Genomic DNA, 21,200 nt, shown 5'->3' on the forward strand with positions numbered 1-21,200 from the left:
CCATAAAACTCTTAGCAGAAAATATAGGGCAGAAGCTTTTTTGACATGGGTCTTGACAGTGGCTTTTGGATGTGACACTCAAAGCAGAGCCAAACAAAACAAAACAAAACAAAAAATGAACAAGTTGGACTTCTTCAAACTAAAAAGCTTCTGCACAACCCAGTAAACACTCAACAAAAGGAAAAGGCAGCCAGAGACTGGGAGAAAATATTTTCAAGTTATGTATTTAGTAAGAGGTCAATATAGTATCCAGAATATGTAAAGAACCCCTACAACTCAATAGCAAAAAGACAGTCCAATTAAAAATGGGCAAAGAATCTGAACAGGTATTTTTCAAAAGAAGATATTCAAACAACCAGCCTTTGAGAGGTGCTCAGTGTCACTGATCATTAGCGGAATGCAAATCAAAATGACAGTGAGATACCACCTCATGCCTGTTAGAATGGCTGTTATCAAAACTTAATAGAGATAGCCAATGATGGAAGGAAGAGGAGAAAGGGAACGCTTGTGAACTCTTGGTGGAATTATCATCTGGTGCAGCCACTATGGCAAACAACATGGAGGTTCCTCAAAAAATTAAAAATGCAGCTACCGTTTGATCCAGCAATTGCACGTCTGTTTATTTATCCCAAATAAACAAAACCACTGTGTTGAAGATATATCTGCACTCCTATGTTGACTTCAGCTTTCTTGACAATAGCCAAGCCATGGAAACAACATACGGGTTCATTAGAGATGAATAGAGAAGGAAAATGTGGTGTGTAGAGAGGCACGCACACACAATGGAACCCTAGAAAGCCATAAAAAAGAAGGCAATCCTGCTATTTGCGACATGGGTGGACTTCGTGGGCATCATGCTAAGTGAGATTGTCGGACAGTTAAAGACAAACACTGCATGATTTCACTTATATGTGGAATTTAAAGAGAACCAGACTGATGGAAAAAGAGATCAGACTTGTGATTGTTCAGAGGCAGAGGGTTTGGGTGGGGAAATGGGATGAATTTGGTTAAAATGTACAACGTCCAGTTGTAAGTACTGAAGATGTACAGCATAAGAACTATAGTTAATCTGCTACGTGGTATATTTGAAAGTTGCTAAGAGAGTAAATCCTAAAAGTTCTCAACACAAGAAAGAAATGATTTGTTTCATGACAATAGGAGGTGAAGGATGTTAACTGAACTTATTTTATGTGTATCAAAACTTTATTCTGTACACCTAAATTCGTATGGTATTATATGTCAATTACATCTCAAACCGGAAGCAAAGTAAATAAATAAAACTAGTGAAATCTAAAAATAAAAGCATACATGCTGTTTATGGTTATTTCATTAACTGTCTCAGCGACTTGCATCAAGATCAAAACTATTTGGGACTTTCCTTGATCATATGTAAAAGAGAAGTTTCTAGAATTATATAATACAAAAATCTGACAATAATAAATAGTATGGCATAAATTATAAATGGCAAAGTAGTTGGAGATGCGTTAGGATAAATATGGAAGAGAAGTTTAAATTTAAGTTGCAAGAGAAGCATAAGTGCTTGCCATAGGAATGCAGATAGTGGAGGACAAAAAGAATGAAGAGATCTGAGCTTGCATGTTAATTGGCATTTCCTTTTTTTATGTACCTGTTTATAGATTGGGCTTTTATATAATGTATGAATTTCCAGACTTATGCTTCTAGTGGGAATCAAGGAGTTTGATTTCTCTTAAGTACTTTTCATAAAGCACACACACACACACACACACACACACACACACACACACACACACACACACACACACACACCCCTGATTATAAAAAACACTGGTAGGTGCCAAAAACTTCCATAGGCAGACAGAGAAGGTAGTAACTACTTCTTAAATAAGAAGCGTAATTCTTATATTACGCAGAATAGAAATGCTGAAGCAGAGTTGCAAACGGAAAAGTGATTCAATGAAAGCAATTTTTAAAAAATTTGGTAGCATCCATGTGACCTAGAGTGAAAGAGCGAGCCAAGAGAACAGAGGGAGATGAGTAATCACTTGTCCTGTCACAATACTGAGTTTAGTGCTAAAGAAGTCACATGAGGAGATAATATACCAAAGGAGGAAAGCATGGTATTTTTGCGGGTGTAAATCCAGGGGTGTTGAAGAGTGCAGTTGCCATGTTTCCCTGAGAATATATTGAAATAATGAACATGAGTATGTGTGTGAGAGTGTGGTGTCAGATAAGCAACAAGTGGCTGTCTGGAAGAAGTTCAACTTGCATATGATATTTTTTTCATATTTCTATTTTGTGTGTAATATGATTACAGTCATTTGAGCCATAGGTAAATTTAGTATGTGTGTGTGTATATATATATATATATACTCTCTATCTACCTATATATTTGTATATATGTATTTATATAAAAGCACTGAATGTTTATGTATTATATGGTTTATTTGGTACAGTGCTTATTTTATAGACCCGATTATTTTTAAATATATGGTTGGTTTCTATGCTTCATTATTTATTTCTCATAAATTGAATTTACACTGAAGATTTACAGATGTAAACTGGGGATTAGAGAAATCATCTATATAATTCTTTAATTACAATTTATCTATATAATTTATGAAGAATAAGACAGAGTTAGGAATATAAAAGGTGACATTTTGTTTCATTTCATTTTTCTTGCATTTCCTTTGCCTCTAAACACTATTAACTATTTTGTTTGTGATGGTTGTATGTGGCTCCACATGATTCAATTAGAAGTATTAATCAGAATGATTTTTCAGGGAGAGATTTCCCTTAATGTTAGTCCCTGAATGTGAAATGTTAGAGTGGACTCGATGTCCTTAACTGAACACTTAAGAGGGCCTTTCAAATAGTATATTTCAAATGCTTGAAAGAAGTGAAATGCTTACTTGGAGTTTGCTCACACTGTGATCTGTCAGCCTTCCCTTTTTCTATACTGAACTATTTGGGGGTTGATTCAGGGGAAAAGAATAGGTCCTTCAAAGACTATTTCTCGTAAAAGGTTAAGGAAGTATGACATCTAGGATGGCTCGTGGCTAAAGAAAATCGGTAGAAAATAAGATTCAGGTTAAAAGATGCAATCAATACATATTTATATAGGATTCTGAATATGTGCTAGTCACTTTCATACAGCATTCAGAAAAGTCCTTCCCTTAGAGGAGCTTACATTTTAATGAGGGTGATAGACAGTAAGCACATAAGCAAATAAAGAAGTAGTAGAATTTAGGAGTGATGTGAATAATAAAAACCTTCTCTGCATACAGTATCAAGGTTAATGTGTCAGACGGTGCCTAAGTGGTGGCTGTGTTGTGTGGCATGGTCAGGGACGCTTCCTCAAGGCATGCCTGTTTCTGAGATCCGAGTGACGTGAGGGACCTAGGCATGTGATGTCTGGAGAAAGAACACCACAGAAACAGGAACAGCAGGTGCAGAGTTGGCAATGCTCTTACTGACCAAGAAATACCAAGAGATACACTCCGAGCAAAATGAATAAGAAAAACAGGGATAGATAAATGCTAAGAGTAAGGGAAGGGTAACAAAGGCTTGGCAGAGGATTGCAACCTGCACAAGTGCTCTACATCAGGACTGCCTTTTACTTCTTTTTACCTGCTTATCTGACCCACCTTTGTTGGGAGGGAAAGCCAGGCTGTTCCTAAGGGTTTTGAGGCAGGCAAATTCTGATGGCCCAGGGATGGTTTCCCAGTGGGCCCTAAAACTTTATATTCCCCATTTCAGCCACTTCAGAAGGAGCTGATTTGGATCAAAAGTAGAACTGGTTTACCTGCTTAAGGTAGGCGAGGTCTGGGGACAGCTGCATTTAACTAGAGATGTAGTATCTCTTTATGGTGTTGTTTGTCTACCTCTCATCATGTTTGCTTGTTGACATAACTGCCCACACATTCTTTTTTTTTTTTTTTTTTTTTTTTTTTTTTTTTTTTTTGGTGTGTGTAAAATTTTGACTGACCTAAACAAATACAGGTTAAAGTCTCAAAACATTACAGTTTAGAAGTGAACTGTATTTTTGGGCAGAAACTACTACAGTGTACTCACACTGAATTAGAGGTTAAAGTGGTAAAATAAATCAAATCGCATTGTTTTCTTTTTTTTCCCATTTTTACTTTTCATGGATTCAGTTGTCTTAATTTTCCTCCTAAATGAAATTTAGAACAGTGCTCCATAAATAAATAGATAGATAGTTCTTAAAGCCTTGGTTTCACCACGGGAGGACACAGAGGCTAAACTTGAGAGTTATATATAATTCATTGTGGAGATGATTTTACTTTGAAAGAAGGAATTCATAACTAATGTTATCCAGCAACGTTTGGGAACATTCTTCAACATCTCCTCAACTCCAAATAAATCTTTTTTTTTTTGTCTTTTTTGTCTTTTTAGGGCTGTACGCATGGCATGTGGAGGTTCCCAGGCTAGGGGTCAAATGGGAGATGGAGCTGCCGGTTTACACCACAGCCACAGCAGCTCGGGATCCAAGCTGCATCTGCAGCCTACACCCCAGCTCATGGCATCACCGGATCCTTAACACACTGAGCCAGGCCAGAGTTTGAACCTGCGTCCTCATGAATACTAGTCAGATGCGTTTCTGCTGAGCCACAATGGGAACTGCTAAATCTTCTTTTTTTAAATCAGTGTCTTAGCAGCAAATCTTTTGAAGACACCTTTTTTTTGGGGGGGTGGGGGCAAATGAGTCTTATTTGCATGAAGTATTTATTCTTTGATCATATATGTATACAGGTGTATATAAAATATTATTGTTTTGAAAATAGCACCAATCTTAGTTTTAAAGGATTATCATCTTTTATGATGCTGAAATACATGTTTGTTATATTTTTTCTTTTATGGTATTTTGTTCTTTTTTAATTAGACGATGCTATTGTTCATTTGAAAATGTTTTTGCTCTAAGTTTTGAATTCTTTTATTTATATACTGTTTCTATATGTAGGAATTATCTACAGATTTTTTGGTCAAAATACTATTTAAACCATGAAAACTTCAGAATATTCATGTGCTTTTAGTGCATTAGACTGGGTTTGCTAATTTGTTGAGGATGTTTGTGTCTGTGTTCATCAGTGATAGTGGCCTGTGATTTTCTTTTTTTAGTGTTATCTTTGGTTTTGGTATCTGGGTGAGGATAGTCTTGTAGAGTGAGCATGGGAGTGTTCTTTCTTCTGCAATTTTGGGGAAGAGCTTCAGGCTCATCGGTATTAACGCTTCTGTAAATACTTGGTAGAATTGGCCCATGAAGCGTCTGGTCCTGGACTTTTATTTATTTATGTATTTTTGGAAGTTTTTAAATCACAGGTTCAATGTCAGTACTTGTGATTGGTCTGTTCCTCTTTTCTTTTTCTTCCCGGTTCCGTCTTGGACGGTTGTACCTTCATGAGAGTTTGTCCATTTCTTTTAGGCTGTCCACTTCATTGGCATGTAGTTGCCTGAAGTGGCGTCTTATGATCCTCCTTTTGACCTTCAGTAGATGCACAGAATTATTGTTCAAAATGATCAAGCTGAAATAAACAAAAACACAAAACAACAGAACCCAGAAAACAATCAAGTTCAGTTTTATTGCTGAGGTCATACCTTGGATTATGGGTATTTGTTGGCTAGTGAACTAGAGATTAAAAGCTAATTTCAGAAATGCCAAAGAAAGCGTACTCTCAAGCTTTTCTTTAGATTTGTCTGTGCACATATGACAGTGTCCGATACTTTAGAGAGGGAACTTAGCATAGAAGGAATAAGAAGGAAAGTGCAGCAAGTGGGAAAATAATGAGAAACACCTATTAATACACTTTAGAAGGAATAGTTGAAAGTGTCCCTAAGAAGCAGAACCATTGTTCCCCATGAGTCAAAATAGGAAAGTGTCCAAATTGTTCCATTAGCCGATGTGTCATTTAAGAAATAAGGAGAGGGCGATTCTGAGTTTTCAAGTTTGCTTCCAAGTATTTTGAGTTTGCTAAAACCTGGAGACTTTTGTTTTATTCCAATCTTTATCATCACTATTATGTTCTCCAGTAATTTGTCTGAAGTTAATGATGGGAAACCAAACATCAGTGAGGGAGTTCATCCTTCTTGGATTGACAAGTGACGCCAAGCTTCAAGCTGTGATTTTCCTTTTTCTGCTCTTAACTTACATTTTAAGTATCACAGGAAACTTGACCATCATCTTTCTGACTCTGCTGGATTATCGCCTTCAAACTCCGATGTATTTCTTCCTCCGGAATTTTTCCGTTTTGGAAATATCTTTCACCTCCGTCTTTGTTCCCCAGATGTTAGTCACTATTGGAACTGGAAACAGGACCATCTCCTTTGCTGGTTGTTTCGCTCAGTATTTTTTTGCCATCCTTCTGGGAGCAACCGAATTTTACCTTTTAGCTGCCATGTCTTATGATCGCTACATTGCCATTTGCAAACCCCTGCATTACACAGCTATAATGAGCCGAAGACTCTGCTTTCAACTTGTGCTGTGTTCCTGGTTCTCTGGTTTTTTAGTCGTCATTGTGCCACATGCAATGACTCTCCAGCTGCCTTTCTGTGCCTCCAACATCATCAATCATTATTGCTGTGACTATACTGTACTGTTGCATTTATCCTGTTCAGACACACATTTAATAGAAGTGATCGAGTTTGTCCTTGCTTCCGTTACCCTCGTCTTCACCTTGATGCTAGTGATTCTTTCCTACACATACATTATCAGGACAATTCTGCGAATCCCCTCTGTTCAACAAAGAAAAAAAGCTTTTTCTACATGCTCCTCTCACGTGATTGTGGTCTCCCTTTCTTATGGAAGCTGCATCTTCATGTATATAAATCCCTCTGTAAAGGATGCAGCCACTTTTAATAAGAGAGTGGCTGTCTTAAATACCTCTGTTGCTCCTCTCTTGAACCCTTTCATCTATACACTACGGAACAAGCAAGTGAAAATGGCCTTCAGAGATATGGTCAGTAAGATAGCAATTTTTTTCCAGAAAGTAAGACTCCCTGACATTCATTATTAAAACAAATAACAAGTGTTTGGAAGACAGTAAATGTACATTATTGTCATTTAAAAATATGTTCCATATTAAATAATTAATATTTCTACCTGAACACTGATACAATAAAACTTCTTATTTAATTAAGCTGATTTTATCATAACTTTACTGTTCTTAAAAATTTAGAGGTGTGTGTGTGCATGTGCATCCTCTAGCCCTTGTGTGCTTTTTTCTTCACTTGCGTCTCACTTTTAAAGAGCAGATTTGGAGGAAGTTAGAACTGGACATATACATTTTAATAGCCTGTGTTTTTACAACCAGACTTTCTTAATGTTCATTACCGTATTGTCCTCCATCTCTCTCTTCGTAACTGAATGATTAAATACATGCACCAAAAAATTTGCTTTAGCTTGTTAAAAATATCTTAGGTGATATATGAGTGAATCAACATAATTTAGTTGATTGTTTTCAAATTATAATATTCAGATTTAAAGTCTTTTCATAGTGGTTATTTAAAGAGAACCTAGGCATATTCACTGAGGTAAGAAATTTCTAAAGAAGGGAAAATTAAAATATTTTTTAACATTGATGCGGAAATGCTTACAGATGATTTATGCACAGATTAAACTGAATGAACCCATGAAAGCACTCAAGTGATGTTTCACATTTAAGCTAATTTGGAGTGTGTCATTATAACAGATTTCATATAATCTGATGCTGTTCATGTCATCCTTCTGATTATCATTTACAGGAATATAAGATAAATCTACAATAACATTGTGTATGCTGTTAACGATGTTACAGCCTTAACTGATATTTTTTCCGAAATTTCATGCTAAACTTTAAATGTTTACAATCTGATATCCTTAGGCAGGGCCTCCATTGCAAGAAAAAGATGGCATTTACTGATCATTTATTGTCCGTATTGAATTTTGAGATATGGGCCAGATTCATAAGTAATTTTAAAACGTTAGGAAGCTCCAGATACTTCTACTGTAATCCCTTCAAAATTCAGATGAAGAAAATTGAGTCTGAGAGTTGTTCTAAGGCACATAGTTAATTGGTGCCAATTTTGTACTCTTGAATTGCTTTTAATACTGTAGAATCTACCATGTCGCAAAGAAGTTAGTAAAGTGATGTGTCTTGGGATAGGGTGCATTGCCTAAAGATAACGTTTTTAAAATAGTACACAAAACCAGTTTGTGGAATTGCTTTGGGAGATTTCACCATGAAAGTGAATCAAACATTTAAACCTAGTGACTGAACAGAACAGGCTGTATCTCACTCAGTTCTTCTTAGAGAGTAAGAGGAACAATAACTTGTTGAAAATACCACTATGTGCAGTGTCCTTTATTAGGAAATAGTGTTAAGTCTTCTGGCTCCTGCCTGACTTAGGTTGAAGCTGAGTGTTTATAAAAGATCAGAAATATGTAGTATAGGAATTTAGAAAATTGACAGACCTGAGGAAATTGTTTTATTGCATGCATTTTTCAAACTTTGATAATTTTCTGATTAAACTGGAGCCATGCATTAATAATTAATTTGGTAAATTTTTAAATTTATTCTTATATCCTAGACTTTTTTCCAAAGTGGTGCTATTTTGCTTCTAATAAAATGCTGACATTATGCTCAAATATGCGTTATCCAATAAAAATGTGATGTCAACAAGAGGAGTCGTGTTAGCATTATAATTGCAAGGCTATAGCCATCTCTATGCTGGTACAAAAGGTATCATTTAGATTAACTTCATTTAAGCCAAACATCCCTTCTTTCATTGTAGCGAATTACTGTCTTAGCACTCCTATTGTCAAAAAATCCATATCCTATAACTTATAGCAGTGGCATTGTGAGATTTCACATGAATAAAGCTGCCTTCTGCCAAAGTTTGCACTTGGGCATCTTAACATTGTTTGTGAAATTTCGGGATTTATGGCACCCATTAGCGTTTAAGTTCTCAGTGAAACTGTGAACCCAAGTTTAAAACATCAGTAGTTTAAATAGATATTAAACTTCATAAAGATAATTTTCTAATTGGGAGAAGGAGGTAAATATGAAGCAGTTAGGTCAATTAAGGAGAATCGCAGCATCCGCCAACCAACGACATTTTATCGGCTGACAGGCATTTAAAATCTTTGCCTATAAAACAGCAGCATAGCTAAGCCTTCAAAACACCTGAGCTGAGATTTGAAACATCACTCTTATAAGGTGAGAGGGAATGCATAGTTTGGAGCCCACATGGTGTAATTGCTAGATTAACAATATTGTCAGAGGAATGTAACAAATCATATCCTACATGACATAATATTTGCAATGTCATTGAAGGGTATGTCTGAAATTCCCAATATAGAAAACCAAGGAAAATGTGGCTTCTTCTCAAGGGAAAATAAAACCAGCAGACATCAATACTGAGATGGCTGTACTTAACTCTAAAGGGTTCAGACACGTGTCTGTAACTAGGCTCACTTAATGAATAAACTTCAGCAGAAAAATACAGGAAGGAACATGATAAAAACATTTATAACTGAAACGTACAATATCTGAGAAAAATCACTTATGGGCATAAAAGCAGATGAAAATGGTAAAGAGTCAGGGAACTTCAAAAAGTCCTAAGGGAGAGTGGCTCAGGTGGCACAGTAGGAAGACCTTGAGCTCACTGTCTGCCACAGAAGTACCAAAATAACCATTTACAGAGAAACCATCGGTAATAATGACCTAATGACTAGCAGAAAAAGTTTTTTTTTTTTTTTTAATTAGAAAATAACTTTAATAGTTACTGTTATCTTTAACAGACTGGAGTGAGAGGATAATAAGAATAACATTTGCATTTCTGTAAATATAAAAGATTCCATTTTGTAAATATTTTTTTCTTTTTTTAAATTTTTTTTATTTTTTTATTTTCCCACTGTACAGCAAGGGGTCAGGTTCTCCTTACATGTATACATTTCAATTAGATTTTTCCCCCACCCTTTCTTCTGTTGCAGCATGAGTATCTAGACATAGTTCTCAATGCTATTCAGCAGGATCTCCTTGTAAATCTATTCTAAGTTGTGTCTGATAAGCCCAAGCTCCCGATCCCTCCCACTCCCGCCCCTCCCATCAGGCAGCCACAAGTCTCTTCTCCAAGTCCATGATTTTCTTTTCTGAGGAGTTGTTCATTTGTGCTGGATATTAGATTCCAGTTATAAGTGATATCATATGGTATTTGTCTTTGTCTTTCTGGCTCATTTCACTCAGGATGAGATTTTCTAGTTCCATCCATGTTGCTGCAAATGGCATTATGTCATCCTTTTTTATGGCTGAGTAGTATTCCATTGTGTATATATACCACCTCTTCTGAATCCAATCCTCTGTCGATGGACATTTGGGTTGTTTCCATGTCCTGGCTATTGTGAATAGTGCTGCAATGAACATGCGGGTGCACGTGCCTCTTTTAAGTAGAGTTTGGTCCAGATAGATGCCCAAGAGTGGGATTGCAGGGTCATATGGAAGTTCTATGTATAGATTTCGAAGGTATCTCCAAACTGTTCTCCATAGTGGCTGTACCAGTTTACATTCCCACCAGCAGTGCAGGAGGGTTCCCTTTTCTCCACAGCCCCTCCAGCACTTGTTATTTGTGGATTTATTAATGATGGCCATTCTGACTGGTGTGAGGTGGTATCTCATGGTAGTTTTGATTTGCATTTCTCTCATAATCAGCGATGTTGAGCATTTTTTCATGTGTTTGTTGGCCATCTTTATATCTTCTTTGGAGAAATGTCTATTCAGGTCTTTTGCCCATTTTTCCATTGATTGATTGGTTTTTTTGCTGTTGGGTTGTATAAGTTGCTTATATATTCTAGAGATTAAGCCCTTGTCTGTTGCATCATTTGAAACTATTTTCTCCCATTCTGTAAGTTGTCTTTTTGTTTTCTTTTTGGTTTCCTTTGCTGTGCAAAAGCTTTTCAGTTTGATGAGGTCGCATGGGTTTATTTTTGCTCTAATTTCTATTGCTTTGGGAGACTGACCTGAGAAAATATTCATGATGTTGATGTGAGAGAGGGTTTTGCCTATGTTTTCTTCTAGGAGTTTGATGGTGTCCTGTCGTATATTTAAGTCTTTCAGCCATTTGGAGTTTATTTTGGTGCATGGTGTGAGGGTGTGTTCTAGTTTCATTGCTTTGCATGCAGCTGTCCAGGTTTCCCAGCAATGCTTGCTGAATAGACTTTCCTTTTCCCATTTTATGTTCTTGCCACCCTTGTCAAAGATTAATTGACCATAGGTGTCAGGGTTTATTTCTGGATTTTCAATTTTGTTCCATTGGTCTGTCTGTCTGTGTTGATACCAGTACCACACTGTTTTGATGACTGTGGCTTTGTAGTATTTCTTGAGGTCTGGGAGAGTGATGTCTCCTGCTTGGTTTTTGTTTCTCAGGATTTCTTTGGCGATTCTGGGTCTTTTGTTGTTCCATATAAATGTTTAGAAAAAGTTTTTTCCACAACTGAAGATATAAGAAGAAACACAACAAGATGAATAGGAGGGGTAGAGACTCAGGGTAGTCAAGACACACACCCACAGTGAGGTGATTCACAAGTGGTTCATTAATCACCACTGCAGAGATTCTCCCCATGGAGCAAGGGATGAGAGTCACACACTGGGCTCCGCAGCTCGGAAGTCCTGCGCTGAGATGACAAGACCCAGAACATTTGGCATTTATATGGGCAATTAATCTCCAACAGTGTAGCCAAGAATATACAATCAGGAAAAGATAGTGGTATTGGGAAAACTGGACAACCACACGTGAAAGAATCAAACTGGTTTGCTCCCTCACACCATGCACACAAATAAATTCAAAATGAATTAAAGCCTTTATAAAGTCCTGAAACATAAAACTTCTAGAAGAAGACCTAGGCAGTTCTCTTTAATGTGGTGTCATAGCAGTAATTTGTTATAATTCTCCTAAGGAAAAGTATAGAAAGGCAAAAATAAACATTGAAGTAAAAACTCCTTTTGCATGGTGAAGGCAACTGTCCACCCACAGAAACGAGCAACCTACTGAATTGAAGAAGGTTATTACTAAGAATATATTCCATTGTTTGATATCCAAAATATATAACTTAGCATTAAAAAAACAATGACGTATTAAAACATGGGGAGAGGATCTGAATAGACATTTTTCCAAAAAAGACATCCAGATGGCCAACAAGCACACGAAAAGATGGTCAGTATCAGTAATTACGAGGGCAATGCAAATCAAAACTGCCATGAACTATGCTCACACCTAGCAGAATGGCTAATATTTTTAAAACATCCGGTTACAGTTGTTGAGAGGATGTGGAGAAAAGGGACATTGTGTGCACTGTTGGTGGGGTTGTAATTAAGTGCAGCCACTATGGAAAACAGTATGGCGATCTCTCAAAAGATTCAAAACAGAGCTACCATATATGATCCAGAAATTCCACCCCCGACTATATCCAAATAAAAATAAAACAAAAACCAGAATATACCTGCATCCCTATGTTCTTTGCTGCATTATTTACCATAGCCACAATATGGAAGTAACCTCAGTGTCAGTCAATGAATGAGTGATAAAGAAGGTATGGTATCTATATCTAAAACTGTATTTTATCTGTGTTTCTATCTACCTGTCCTCAATATAGCTATACATTGGAATATTACTTAGCCATACAATAGAATGAAATGTGCCATTTGTGACAACATGGATGAAGCTAGAAGATATTATGCTAAGGGAAGTAAGTCATAGAGAGAGAGAAAATGATGTATGATTTTACTTATATTTGTACTCCTTTAAAAATGAACAAATATAGCAAAACAGAAACAGAGTCATAGATACAGAGAACTGGTAGTTGCTAGAGGGGAAGGGGTGGAGGAAGGAGTGACATACATGAGAGAGATTAAGATGTACAAACTTTCAGTTTGAAAATGAACGTCATGAGTATGCCATGTGGATTGTGGTATATATAGTCAGTAATTACATAGTATCTTATAATGGTGAGAGCTGACAACTAAACTTTTCATGGTGATCATTTTGAAATGTATAGAAAAATGGAATCACTGTATTGTGTTCCAGGAGCTAACATAGTGTTCCAGGTCAATAGTACTTTATAAACAAACAAACAAACAAACAAACAGCAACCCCGCATAAGGCTGTCAGCTGATTTCTCAGAGAAAACTGTACAGGCCAGACGGGAATGTCAAGATATATTTAAATGTGTGAAAGGGAAGAATATGCAACCAAGAATACTCCATGCAGCAAGGCTCTCATTCATATTCAGCAGAGAAATCAAAAGCTTTACAGATAAGCAAAACCTAAAAGAATTAAGCACCACTAAGCCAGCTTTCTAACAAACACCAGGGGAACTTCTCTAGGTTGAAAAGAAAAAAAATGCCACGACTAGAAACAAGAAAATTATAAATGGGAAGGCTCACCAGTAAATGTAAACACAAAATAAAAGTAGGAAGCCATCCATAGACGAATATGTTATCCAAACCAGCAATCATGAGAAGAGGAAAGGATGAATGCAGACTACTGGAAAAGCTTTTGAAATGAAAAGACCAGCAACTTAAAACAATGTTGTGTATGTATAAAAAACAATTATATATCATCATATAATTTATTACATATTATTTAATATATAACAATTATGTTATTATAAAATTACATATATATATATAAATCTAGAGCAAAGCCTCATGGGAACAACAAACCAAAAAACAACTGACACACCCATAAAAATGAAAAAGCAACTGAAGTATGTCTGTAAAGAAAGTCATCAAGTCACAAGCGAAGAGAACAAAAGAGGAAGGGAAAAGTCCAATGGTAAGAACTCCAAACAATTAAGAAGATGGCAATATGTACATGCATATTGACAGTTACCTTGAAAGACAGTGAACGAAATGCTCCAACCAAAAGACGTAAACTGGCTAAATGGATACAAAAACAAGACTCATGGATATGCTGTCTATAAGAGACTCACACATACAAACTGAAAGTGAGGAGCTGGAAAAAACATATTCCATGCAAATGGAAATCAAAAGCGAGTGGAGTAGCAATACTCATATCAGACAAAATATATTTTAAAATAAAGAATGTTACAAGAGACAAAGGACACTACCTTGATTGGTCGAGGGATAAATCCAAGACGAAGATAGAACAATTGTAAATATAAGTGCACCCAACACAGGAGCAACTCCATATACATCAGGCAGTTGGTAACAGGCATAAAGGAGAAATCAACAGTAACACAATAATAATGGGTAAGAGTGGGGGAACTTTAATACCCACTTGCAGCAATGGAGAGATCATCCAGACAGAAACTCCATAAAGAAACACAGGCCTTAAAGGACACAGTAGACCAGACAGACTAAATTGGTATTTGTAGACCATTTCACCTAAAAGCATCAGAATACGCTTTCTACTCAAGTGCACATGGAACATTGTCCAGGATAGATCATATCTTGGGCCACAAATAAAGCCTCAATAAATTTAAGAAAACTGAAAGCATATCAAGCATTTTTTTCTGACTGCAAAACCATGAGACTAGAAATCAACTACAAGAAAAGAGCTACAAAAAACAGAAACACACGGAGGCTAAATAATATGCTACTAAACAACCAATGGATCCCTGAAGAAATCCCCAAGAGGAAATCAAAAAATTTCTAGAGAAAATTGACCACGAAGAAGCCACCATGGTCCAAAACCTGTGGGATTCAGCAGAAGCAGTTCTAAGAGGGAAGTTTATAGCAATATAATCTCCCCTCAGGAAACAAGAAAAATCTCAAATAAATGGCCCAACCTTCCACCAAAAGCAACCAGAGAAAGCAACAAAGTTAGCAGAAGAAATTGAAGAGGGCAAAGAGATGGAAAGATATATCATGCTCTTGGATTGGAAGCATCAACATTGTCAAAATGACTGCACTGCTCAAGGCAATCTGTGGATTCAGTGCAATCCCTGTGAAACTACCAATGACATTTTTCACAGAACTAGAACAGAAAATTTTTTAGTTTGTAGGAAAACACAAAAGACAACGAATAGCTAAAGCAAGCTTGAGAAAGGAAAACAGAGCTGGAGGAATCAGGCTCCCCAACTTCAGACTTTACTACAAAGCTGGTCGTCAAACAGTATGGTACTCGCACAAAACCAGAAATGCAGATGAGTGGAATAGCATAGAAATCTCAGAAACAATGCATGCACCTGTGGCCAGTCAATTTATGACAAAAGAGGGGGTTCTCACTGTGGTGCAGTGGGCTGAGAGTTTGACTGCAGTGGCTTAGGTTGCTGTGGAGGTGTGGGTTCAATCCCCCACCCAGTGCAATGGGTTAAAGATTTGGAATTGCCACAGCTGTTGCTTGTATTCAGTCCCTGGTCTGGGAACTTCCGTATGCCACGGGTGCATCCATTAAAAACGAAACGAAACGAAACCAAACCAAACCAAAACAAAACAAAAAAACTACAACACCATAACCCAGAAAGCAGGAATATACAATAGAGAAAAGATAGCCTCTTCAATAAATGGTGATGGGAAACCTGGGCAGCTACATGTAAGAATGAAATTAGAACACTATCTGGCACCATGTGCCAAAACCCAAAATGGATTAAAGATCTAAACATAAGACCGGATACTATAAAGCCTTAGAGGAAAACACAGGCAGAACACTCGACATAAATCGCAGCATAATCCTTTTTGATTTACCTCCTGGAGTGATGAAAATAAAAACAAAAATAAACACATGGGGCCTAATTAAACTTCACAGCTCTTTCGCAACAAAGGAATCCATGAACAAAATGAAAAGACAACCAAAGAGTGGGAGAAAATATTCGCAAGTGAATCAATCAACAACGGATTAATGTCCAAAATATACAAACATCTCATAAGCTTTATATCAACACAACCCAGTCAAATATCCTGCCGAATCTAAGGAGTCATTGTATGGATGCCTGGATGACTGGATGCCATAAAACTCTTAGAGGAAAGCATAGGCCGAGCACTCTCCAACATAAACCACAGCAATATCTTCTCAGATCCACCTCTTAGAATAATGACAATAAAAACAAAAATAAACAAATGGGACCTAATTAAACTTAAAAGTTTTTGCATAGCGAAGGAAACCCTAAAGAAAATGAAGACAACCCACATAATGGGAGAACATATTTGCAGATGAAGCGACCAATAAGGGATTAATCTCTAAAATATATAAACACCTCCTGCAGCTAAATACCAAAAAAAAAAAAAAACCCATCAAAAAATGGGCAGAAGATCTAAACAGACAGTTCGCCAAAGAAGACATGCAGATGATCAAAAAACACATGAAAAGATGTTCAACAGCAGTAATTATTAGAGAAATGCAAAACTATACTACTATGAGGTACCACCGTATACCAGCCAGAATGGCCATCATCAAAATGTCTACAAATAATAAATTCTGGAGAGGATGTATAGAAAAGGGAACCCTCCTACACTGTTGGTGGGAGTGTAAATTGGTACAACCACTATGGAAAATAGTATGGCAATTCCTCAAAAACCCAAAAATAGAATTACCTTTTGATCCAGCAATCCCACTCCTGGGGCATCTATCCAGAGAAAACCATGACGCAAAAAGATACATGTACCCCAACTTTCATTGCAGCACTATATACAATAGCTAAGACATGGAAGCAACCTTAATGTCCATCAACAAAGGAGTGGATAAAAAAGATATGGTACATATACACAATGGAATATCACTCAGCCATAAAAGGGAATGACATAATGGAATTTGCAGCCACATGGACGGACTTAGAAATTATCGTGTTAAGTGAAGTTAGTCAGACAGTGAGACACAAATAGCATGTGCTATCATTTATATGTGGAATCTAAAAAAAAAGTATACAATGAACTTCTTTGAAGAACAGAAACTGACCCACAGACTTTGACAAACTTGTCATTATCAAAGGAGACAGGTTGGTGGGGGAGGAATGAGCTGGGGTTTGGGATAAAAATGTTGTAACATTGGGATGTGATGATGGTTGCACAACTATAAATATAATAAAATTCATTTAGTGTTTTTTAAAATAAATACTAAGATGATGTTATTATACTTTGGTACTAACAGCAAGAATCTCCAGAGCCTTAAAGATTCCCTGGAGAAAAATTTATTTTTCAAATTCTCTCTGGTACGTTTTTATTAATTTATGAGTTTTCATTTTTATGTACCTTTGTTCACAGAGTTTATCCTACCTCTAAGGCTTTATTCTACTTCCTAATCTGTCTTCAATGACATGCTGAAGATCTAGCCTCTCTTTTAATATTCTTTCTTATAGAGTAGATATCCCCCAACTGATCCAAACCCCAGAGAAACCTTCCCTCCTATTAGAGTAAACTTGAGTCTTATTTACCCTTAAGCTTATGGAACACTATGCATTGCTATTTTCACACATGCATCCTGGCCTCTCAATACATTGGTAAACTGCAATAGTTAGGGACCTTGTCTTAATGACAAAATGCATTCTCCATGGACCTAGACATGGTTTAATAAATGTTTACTCTTAATAATGAAGTCATAAAAGAAGCAGAGCTGATAATGAAGTCATCAAAGAGGAAACATGCCTCAAGGGTTGAAATGTTTATACCCAGGAGTTTTAATGGAATTTAGCTTAATAAAAGCTTATGAAATTCTCAGCCACATAATCAACTTCATTTGAATTGGCTTAGTTTTTTACTTACAATGTTATTTCTGGGAAGACAGTATTACTTGTAAGAGTCCAAACACTTGCCCAGTCACTAATCATTAGAATAAAATTTACTGTATTCTCTCTCAGTAGAGATAAATTACAAATTTGCTGTCTTAAGTCTATACATCAGTTAAGAAGCCAAGAGCTAAATAGAGTTCACTGTCTCATTTGAAGAAAAATCCATCTTAATGGTAGGTTTTTCTCTTTATCATCTTCCCTTACTGTCTTACCTCTCTTCTACTTTTTTTTTGTCTGCCTTCTCTTCTTCTCAATTCCATTTTCCCTCTCTCTGAACACTGTTCACTTATTTTGCATTTCACTTTATTATTCTCTTCCAATTTTCATCAAATCTGTTCAGTTTTGTTCAATCAGGTTGTGCTCAGATAAGTTTAATATTAATCAGAATAGAAGGTGGTAAAAGAGAAGAGTGACAGCAAAAGTGAAGAGATAGAAATAGGGACAAAATGCATGACATTGATTTATATAAATAGATAATCAGAAAGGACTAAGACAAAGAGATTTAGTTGAGTAGATGTGGCAAAAGGCTAAACAACTGAAGAGGTATGGATATAATTATTCTGAATTACTTCCATTATGTATCTTAAGCCTAGAGCTGGATTTCTGTTTTCAACCATCACAAACATTTATATACCATTTGCTTCTCTATTGCCCTTACTGTCAACTCCTTGAGGTAATAATATTTATATAGTCATCAGTCATGAGTGTAAGTAGTATGACATTTCAGCCTTTGCGTATGGAAGAATGAAGAAAGTCATTTTTCATATACATGATCAGCTCTTTGCTTCATTATCATAAATATAACTAAATCAGAATATCAAGGTGGCAGATAAGATATTCTTTTATTTCATCAGACTTGTAGAAAATATTTGCTTTTTCTCAAAAGCAAAGTAACAGCTTTTGCAAAAGTTAATCTTACATTATATATATCCAAAAAATACCCCTCTAGTAATTACTCATATTTTATGTTGCTATCTTCATATTTTACCTGTAATTTTATATTTTTTTCTCACCATTTTTACCAGAGCAAAAGCAGATCAGAAGGCAACAATGGAAAACCATACAGCAGTGACAGTGTTTATCTTAGTAGGATTGACAGAGGACCCAAAATTGAAGATCGTGCTATTTATCTTCCTGCTTCTCACCTACTTGCTAAGCATCACAGGCAACTTGACCATCATTACCCTCACTTTGCTGGATTCTCATCTCAAGACCCCTATGTATTTCTTTCTTCGAAATTTTTCCTTCTTAGAAATTTCTTATACAACAGTCTGTATCCCAAAATTGCTTGTTAGCATGGCAACTGGTGACAGAACCATTTCCTATAACTGTTGTGCAGCTCAGTTATTTTTTGCCTTCCTTCTTGGTGCATCTGAATTTTATCTCCTGGCTGCCATGTCCTATGATCGTTATGTTGCCATCTGTAAGCCCCTGCATTATACTACCATCATGAGCAACAAAATCTGTACCCAGCTAGTCCTTAGCTCTTGGATGGCTGGTTTCCTCATCATTTTTCCAGGGCTCATTTTAGGCTTAGGCCTGGATTTCTGTGACTCCAATATCATTGATCATTTCTACTGTGACACTGCTCCTCTCCTGCAAATCTCTTGCACAGATACACATTTGTTAGAAATGATGAGTTTTGTCTTAGCTTTGGTGACTCTCCTGATCACTTTGGTGTTAGTGATTCTATCATACACATATATTGCCCTGACAATTTTGAAAATTCCTTCTACCAACCAGAGAAAAAAGGCCTTTTCTACTTGTTCTTCCCACATGATTGTCATCTCCCTCTCATATGGCAGCTGCATTTTTATGTACATTAAACCCTCGGTCAAACAGAGGATATCCTTAGTGAAGGGAGTTGCCATTCTCAATACCTCCGTTGCCCCACTTTTGAACCCTTTTATTTATACTCTAAGGAACCGGCAGGTGAAGCAGGCATTTAAGAACTTGCTACAAAGAGTTCTGTCTTTATTCAAGTAAAGTTGTAAGGAAGTATACCAGAAAAATTAGTAACTCAGGGCAATGGCAAAGGAAGTCCCTGGATTGGGTTCCAATTTTCTTATTGCACATCTAATATTTGTCTTTTCACTTCTTGTGAAGTGTCGTGGTACTTATATTAGGTGTTGTTTCACAGTAATGTCTTCCCTTTCAAAATACCAAAACTTTCCTTTTTGGTTCCATTATAAACATTCTCAAATATGACTGCTTTATTTCCCCTTTTTTCATTTAAAAATAGCAAATATTTGAAAGGTTATTTTAATCAACTTTGTGTATCATTTCATGGAAACTGTAAATTATTTCTATATTCATGTAGTTTATTTTGTTCCTAGATTTGATTTTCTATAAAATCCTAATAAGTTCAAAACAGTTATATAATGTGGCTTCTTTGAGATTTTGTTTTTCCCTGGCTTTATATCCTGATACACATTTTCTATTTTTTTAAAGATATTAAAAGTGAGAAGTTGAGATTAAAATATTAATATCATTGAGAATTTTAAAAAACACCCTATGCTAGTGTAATAAAAATCATACAGTATATTATATTGCATTTTGCAGTTGTTCTATATAGGTAAAAAATATTGAATCACATGTGCATACTAAATCTAGGTAACTTTGATTAAGAGTAAAATGCAGCCTAGAGAGATCATATTTGATACTTTACCAGCTCTTCCTTAGTCATATTGGAACTATGTTTCTTAGATTCTACATGATAACACAAATTATATAACTAATAATATGATAATACGCAGTTAATCTATTTTGGGATAAAAGTATAAAATACTGGATGAAACATGTAACATTTCTTATTAATTGATTTATATTATCATGTATATTTAATTTATACTCTTAGGAAAACAGCAAAATAGACCTCATGAATCCTTTTCTTTAGAAGCATGTAATTTAGTTATAAATAAAAAAATAGTTAAAACAGAAATAAGAAAATCACATCACTTTATTTAATTGTACCAGGTAGTTAAAGTGAGATCATAAGCATGTAAAGTTTAATTTAAAAAGGCTTTTGATAAAATTAAAATTGTATATTTTAAAATACTTAAAAAGCAGGTGTCTATAGGTAATTACCATTTTAAAGGAAATATAGGGAAATATAGGGCATGATGATCATGTTAAATAACATCATAATAATCCACACTATTCAGTTTAGAAAGTGGCATATTCTAAAAAGTTCCCTGGTAACCTAGTGGGTTAAGGATCTAATGTCACTGCATGTGGCTCAGATCACTGCTGTGGCACAGGTTAAATCCCTGGTCTGAGAACTTCTGCACGCTGTGGGCATGGGCAAAAAAAGAAAGTAGGTGTTTTTCTTTTTTTTTGTTTTTTTTTTTAGGGCCATACCCGCGGCATAAGGAAGTTCCCAGGCTAGGGGTTGAATTAGAGCTGTAGCTGCCAGCCTACACCACAACCACAGCCACGGCAATGTGGGATCCAAACCGTGTCTGTGACTTAATCACAGCTTATGGCC

At 36.1% G+C, this 21,200-nt stretch overlaps 3 protein-coding genes across 4 annotated transcripts in view; all 3 read left to right on the plus strand.

The window, feature by feature from the left end:
* The window catches only part of LOC146403204 (uncharacterized), a 732,844-nt gene that overhangs the window by 75,484 nt on the left and 636,160 nt on the right, over positions 1 to 21,200 (plus strand). The window lies entirely within an intron of this gene.
* Positions 3,910 to 9,947, plus strand: LOC110258864 (olfactory receptor 2AP1-like). The gene has a single exon (XM_084957840.1). The coding sequence runs from the start codon at positions 6,045 to 6,047 to the stop codon at positions 7,008 to 7,010; it is 966 nt and encodes a 321-aa protein (XP_084813966.1). The 5' UTR covers positions 3,910 to 6,044; the 3' UTR covers positions 7,011 to 9,947.
* LOC100623744 (olfactory receptor 6C74-like) lies at positions 18,764 to 19,699 on the plus strand. The gene has a single exon (XM_003360575.3). It carries the CDS (start codon positions 18,764 to 18,766, stop codon positions 19,697 to 19,699), a length of 936 nt encoding a protein of 311 aa, XP_003360623.1.

Source organism: Sus scrofa, chromosome 5 (assembly GCF_054392235.1).
Source record: "Sus scrofa isolate SSC_HxYL_T2T_F1_AM1 chromosome 5, Sscrofa_HxYL_maternal_Yorkshire_Landrace_v2.0, whole genome shotgun sequence".
In the NCBI taxonomy this organism is placed as follows: Eukaryota; Metazoa; Chordata; class Mammalia; order Artiodactyla; family Suidae; genus Sus; species Sus scrofa.